This window comes from Citrus sinensis, chromosome 8 (genome assembly GCF_022201045.2).
Source record: "Citrus sinensis cultivar Valencia sweet orange chromosome 8, DVS_A1.0, whole genome shotgun sequence".
NCBI lineage: Eukaryota > Viridiplantae > Streptophyta > Magnoliopsida > Sapindales > Rutaceae > Citrus > Citrus sinensis.
In genome coordinates, this window is record NC_068563.1 from 14,947,297 (window position 1) to 14,954,374 (window position 7,078).

General features: G+C 31.3%; 1 protein-coding gene across 1 annotated transcript; it reads right to left on the reverse strand.

Annotated features, from left to right (window-relative positions):
- Positions 1-6,030: 6,030 nt before the first annotated feature.
- On the reverse strand, positions 6,031-6,654 carry LOC127899339 (uncharacterized). Its single transcript, XM_052432696.1, has one exon. It carries the CDS (start codon positions 6,652-6,654, stop codon positions 6,031-6,033), a length of 624 nt encoding a protein of 207 aa, XP_052288656.1.
- Between the last annotated feature and the right edge of the window lie 424 nt (positions 6,655-7,078).

The following is a 7,078-nucleotide window of genomic DNA, read 5'->3' on the forward strand; positions in this document are numbered from 1 at the left end:
TTAATACATTTATAAATTTAGTAATTTTTTGCATAAAAATTTATCATAATATTTTATTAATTTTCTATAGGTCAATGCAATCTAAATATTTAGATCACTAATTAATCAAATTTATTTTCAAATAATTGAAAGAAATCAATTCGATAATACATATAAAGTGATTCAAACCTCTACCCACTAATATGAGAATAATTTTTGTCTAACTTTTGGATAATTATCAAACAAGTATCTTGTTTTTTTTAATTAATTATCTTGTTAATTATACCAAACATTATAATTATCAATCAAATATTATTGTTTTTTATTATTAATTTATTACTAGTGGCCAATATTATTATATGATATATATAGGCAGATTTAATGTATCTCAATCTCTTATGCAAATTAATTCATACAAACCTATGTGAAAATAATTTATTCTTTTATACTACATTATTTTGATGGTTATATTGATTCACTATTTTCAAATGATAATATTTTCTTAAATACTTATAATAGACATGTCTATACATTAATGGTGTGTTTACTTGAGTATTTAGGAAATGAGAATGAAGGAATGTGAATTGAAACCCATATTTACTTAATAAAATGTAATTTGAGAATAGAAATAAAATGTGTGGGTCCCACACAATTTTGTATCCCTCTAATTTTTTCATATTTTCCAAATTATCCTCGTTCAAAGCACAATTAATTTTATTATTTTAAATGTCATTATTATTATTATTAAATTTTATTAACTTTATTATTAATTATTGTTATTATTATTTTTATTAATATTATCATTATTAACATTTATTATTATTAATTTTATTTTTTAATTAATATCATTTTTATAATAATATTTATACAAATACAGTATAACCTCTATAAATTAATACTCGATAAATTAATAATCTCTATAATATAATAATTTTTTGCAGTCCCGACTTAGGCCCTGAAGTTAAATTAATAATTTCGAAAAATTAATAAGATAATTTTTCTGAGAACTCCTATATAACCCCATGGTCACATTTATATCATAAATTAATAATTGTAGAAATTATAAATACTATGAAATTACAAATGTAACTGACTATGTCAATTTATTAAAATATGAGTCTATTGTAACTTGTTTTTTCTTGAAGTTTAAATATAGTTGAATCTCACCTTTAATTTTTAACAAGTTACTATGAAATAAAAGAATAATTTGTGTTTGTTTATATAGACAATAATTTTAACTTAATTCATTGAATACATTTAATTTCTAATTTAGTTCATTGGATATATGACTTAGCTAAATTATGTAAATACATGAATACTCTTTAATTACGTAGATAAGTAGTCAAATTCAATTGATACAATTTAATGAAATTACATTTATTTTAGTTCATTGAATACACTTAGATAAATTTATGTAAATACATGAATTTAGTTAATCAAGTAGATAGGTACATTAGATTAATTAGTTCAAATTCAATTAATACAATTTAATAACTAACATTTAGTTTAGTTCATTGAATACATTTAGATAAATTTATGTAAATACATGAATTTAGTTAATCAAGTAGATAGGTACATTAGATTAGTTTTAATTCAATTTATACAATTTAATAACTAACATTTAGTTTAGTTCATTGAATACATTTAGTAAAATTCATGAATTTATTTAATCAAGTATACATTATTTATTTGATGAATTTATTTAAATTCTATTGATTATATTTGTAAAATGTAATGAATTTTCAATTAATTAAATGTTAGTTCTTTGTATTGTGAACACACTCTATAAATTAATAATTTATTAATTTATAGATTAATTAATATCTCTCTAAATTAATAAATTTCTATGGTCCCGACATTATTAATTTATAGAGGTTATAATGTATTTAGTTAATGAAAATTACATTATTTAATATTATGGGTATTTTGGTAAATTGATTCTCATTCTCATTTCTTATTCCCATTTATTTTGCCAAATAAACATATCAGTTACATTCCAACACATTTACATTATCATTTATTTTAGCTAAGTAAATATTAGAATCTCATTCTCATTTCTCATTCATATTCCAGTCTATTCTCATTCTCGACCCATTTTCATTCCCAACTCATTCCCATTCCACCCAATTTCCATTCCATGAAGTAAACGCACTATAAATGTAATGCTAATTTTTATCGATTGAATTTAGTAGTATCAAAATTAATGATTTATAATAAAGCTTATTTTTTTATGTTGTTAGTAACCATTATTACTTTGTTAGCCAATATTTAAATTGATTAAAATGAACTCAACTGAGATACTTGTTATCAATATTAGACATTTATTATTAAAATGTATATATAATCTGTAGTCTATATATATGCTTTAAGAAATTTGTTTTGCATATTAAATTTTTTGGCAAAATCTATTTATGCATATTAAATTTTTCAATTTAAGTAAATCATATTTATAAGTTAAAGTTTATATTAAAAAATATAAAACAAAATCAGTTTTTCATTAAAAAATAAAAAAATATAAATAGCCCCACCTTCGAACCCAAATTTCTAGTTTCTACCTAACAATCAATTTTTTCGCTGCAGCTGCACAAAACCTTAGCTGCTGCCGCTCCCTTCTTTCTTGGCAGCCACTGCCGCTGCCAGTTCCTTCTGATCTGGTTGGCTAACAACTTTAGCACTTGGATCTTTTGGCATAAATGTGAGCTGCTGCTTCCTTCTTTCTTTACTGTCGCTGTTGTTGCCACTTCGTTCTAATCTGGTTGGCTAACAACTTTAGCACTTTGCAAATTTCACTGTATATTTATGCACACTACCGTATTGTGCTAAAGTTTCGCTTTAATTTTGATTTTTAATTTATTACCTTATGTTTTGGCATTTTTTATATTTTATAGCTATTGTTGGATATTTTAGGTTGCTTGCATGTTTAGAAATTTAATTTTTTTTGGTTAATTTTATGATTTTGAGTTAGGTTTTGAAGTACTGTTTCGGTAGTGAGTGATGATATTTTTCTTCTTACTGTCAATATATATAATTACGTGACTAGATATGTAACACCCTAGGCGAATCCCACATCGGCAAAGCACGGGAGAGATGCTGGGTTTATAAGGGGTGATCCACACTTTAATTGGCAAAACGCGTTTTGGGGTGTATGGGCGCCCCAAGAACAAATCCGTGCGGGCCTTGTTAAGGCCCAAAGCGGACAATATCTTGCCAGGTCTGGGTTGGGTCATGACATTATGGTATCAGAGAGGCTCCGCGTGTCCTCTTGAGCGATGGTGGGGCAAACCTCAGCGAGGACGCTGAGTCTCCAAGGGGGGGTGTATGTAACACCCTAGGCGAATCCCACATCGGCAAAGCACGGGAGAGATGCTGGGTTTATAAGGGGTGATCTACACCTTAATTGGCAAGACGCGTTTTGGGGTATATGGGCGCCCCAAGAACAAATCCGTGCGGGCCTTGTTAAGGCCCAAAGCGGACAATATCTTGTTAGGTCTGGGTTGGGTCATGACATTGATAATGTCAAGATATTGTCCGCTTTGGGCCTTAACAAGGCCTGCACGGATTTGTTCTTGGGGCGCCCATACACCCCAAAACGCGTCTTGCCAATTAAGGTGTGGATCACCCCTTATAAACCCAGCATCTCTCCCGTGCTTTGCCGATGTGGGATTCGCCTAGGGTGTTACATACAGCCCCCCTTGGGGACTCAGCGTCCTCGCTGAGGTTTGCCCCACCATCGCTCAAGAGGACACGCGGAGCCGCTCTGATACCACAATTGTAACACCCCAAATCTAACACGTGCGGAGCACGTGAAGAAGGAGGTTACTCACAAATCATTAATCTTTACTCATAAGTTTTAAACTGAAATTTCTCCAATTCTTATTGAAATAAATCCATAAATCCAAACGTCAAATACTAAATAATCTCTCTCGAGGACATATAAAAATAATAACAAAAGTCTCAAACTCCAAATTACACGTTCATAATAAAAGTAACTAAATAGAAACACAAGTCTATTCCTCCTCTTATTCAATAGCAAACGGAAACTGGAAATCACTAACTCCAAAGCTAAGTGCACCTCTCAAAAGAAACTTAATCTGCAAAAAAATAATGACGAGGGGTGAGCGGTCAACTCGGTAAGTAAAACCATTCCTAACACACTAGGCCTATCGATACCAAAAATATTGCAAGCCTTCTTTTGTTTAAAGCATATATCATAATCCATAATTTTCATAAAACGATATATCACAATAACATAAGATAAATTCTTAATAATTCAGAATATTCAAAAGCATATTTACTTACGAAGCAAATCATGTAATACGTATACAGAAAACAAACAGGTTAGCTCATGTCACATAGTGTCACCTATAGTCCAGGTGACCCGGCCAGAAACAGAATCAGAATATCGTGTGCACATTCAGAACAGAAACCCAGTACTGGTCTAGACAGATATATCGTATATTACGATCAGAATCAGAATCAGAATAACTATGGACAATGAGCCAAAACATTAGGAATCTCATACAATCACCAATAATTGAAATCAAACATGGGTACAAAACATTCGTATCAGATTCATAAAAATTCATATCAATAATATAGGCTTGCATAACATTTTAAAGATAACATCATAAAAGGTTGTCATGTCATAAAATCATTTACATATTAAAAAAAACATTTATAAAATACTTTGTTAAAAAGAATAGTTTGAAAACATTTACATAAAGCTAATTTTGTTATCAAAATTAGTAATCCTTTAAGTAGTATCAAAACATTTATACTTATAATAATAATATCAAAATACTTATACATATCCAGTACATTAGGAATGAAGTTACTTACCTCGACAAATGAACTTGGATTAACACACCTCTAAGCTTCTAAGAGCCTCAAACACCTTCAAAACCTTAAACAAATACAAGATATGACAATCAATAACTTATTCTAAGAATTTGATTTTCTAATTCATACCCGTACAGGTCTGATTCTCGGAATTTTAACTCTTAATCCAAGTCTCAGAATGATATAAAATCCTATGGAACTATTCTGGACATCCATGAGTACCCCATGTAAAATTTACAAGAGAATCCGATATCAAAAACATTTTAAAAACTATTTACTTCTCAGCAAATTCGAAACTGTTTTCACATAATCTAAACCAAACAGAACGGGTTCCATGATTTTTATAAAATAAAATACTAATCAGAAAATTATGAAATTAAAACTGGGAATCCTAGACACATATATTAACATACATATAAACTTTCAGAATTGTTTGAGTTCATTTGGAGGTACAAATAGTCTTGTGAATCTGATCACAATACTGGAATCGTGGATTTCCAGTGCAGTGGTTTCTATTTCCAAAATACGTATAAAATTGAAAACGAAGTTGAATTTAATGAAATAAAATTTACTTAAGAAGCCCTACATGTCTAGTTTCCAGAAATATAAATTTTATAAGAAAATTCGTTCAGAAAATATAGCTTTAAAATTCGAGATCCTCATGCTGTCCAGAATTATCATGTGCTTAATACGTCAAGGATTGATTAACTAAACTCATACTAAATCAAAACCCTAAGCAAAGTCTAAATATATTCTAAACCATGCATCATGATCTACAACCATTAGAATCGTGCCAATATAAACCCTAATTAGATAGAGTGATTAGAAATCTGTTGAGAACATGGAGAATAACTTACCCGTCGCTTGATTCTCTCCTAAACAAAGGTTTGAATCCTAAGATTTGGGTAAGAGCGTAAAGAGCAGCAGAGAAGAAGAATAAACGTTGTGAACTTAGGGTTATGGAAGGGGGAAAAGTATGTATTTATAGGGGATCTTAAGAAACCCTATTCAATAAGGAAAAATAACCCTTTTCCAAAATGATCTCATAAATAATCTCTATTTAATTAGTACCCCTTTCTAAATAAGGGTTATAGGCCACCCATAATTCTCAATGAAAGCCCAATTTCCATAATTTAATATGTATGGGAATTTGTGGCGTTACAATTTCTCCCCTCCTAACAAAAATTTCGTCCTCGAAATTAAAAGGTTACCTTATGCATGGAAGAGTTGAGGATACTTCTCCAACATTTCGGCTTCTCGCTCCCAAGTGGCTTCCTTAATAGAATGATTCATCCATCGTACCTTCACTAGGGGAATAACTCTATTCCTTAATACTTGTTCGTCTCGATCGACAATCTCAATAGGCTGTTCCTCATACGACATGTCTTCATTTATCTGAATCGGTTGATAGTCTAGCACATGTAAAGGGTCTGCAATGTACTTTCTTAACACAGACACATGAAATACATTGTGAAGCCTAGACAGACTTGGTGGTAAAGCTATGCGATAGGCCACCGGACCAATTCTCTCTAAAATCTCAAATGGTCCAATAAATCTAGGGCTAAGCTTTCCTGTCTTCCCGAACCGAAACACCCATTTCCATGGCGATACTTTCAAGAAAACAAAATCTCCTTTTTCGAATTCCAACTCACGTCTACGACGATCTGCATAACTCTTCTGTCTGCTCTGAGCTGTTTGAAGACGTCCTCTAATCAACTTGATTTTATCAACAGTAACCTGTATTAATTCTGGACCCAAAAGTTTTCTTTCACCAACTTCATCCCAGCAGATTGGGGACCTACACTTTCTTCCATATAATGCCTCAAATGGTGCCATGCCAATACTCGAATGGAAGCTATTGTTATAAGCAAATTCGATCAACATTAGGTGCTCTTCCCAACCACCACTCAAGTCTAGGACGCAAGCTCAAAGCATATCCTCAAGGGTTTGAATAGTCCTTTCGGATTGTCCATCTGTCTGTGGATGAAAAGCAGTGCTAAATCTCAATTTCGTCCCCAACTCTTTATGTAAGCTAGCCCAAAATCTTGAAGTGAACAGTGGATCTCTATCAGACACTATTGACACTGGAACCCCATGAAGCCTCACTATCTCCTTAATGAACAACTTAGCTAGTTGCCCTACATTGTCTGTACTCTTCCTTGCCAAGAAATGAGCTGATTTCGTCAATCGATCAACAATTACCCAAATGCAATCACATCCCCTCCTAGAACGAGGTAATCCAGAAACGAAATCCATTGTT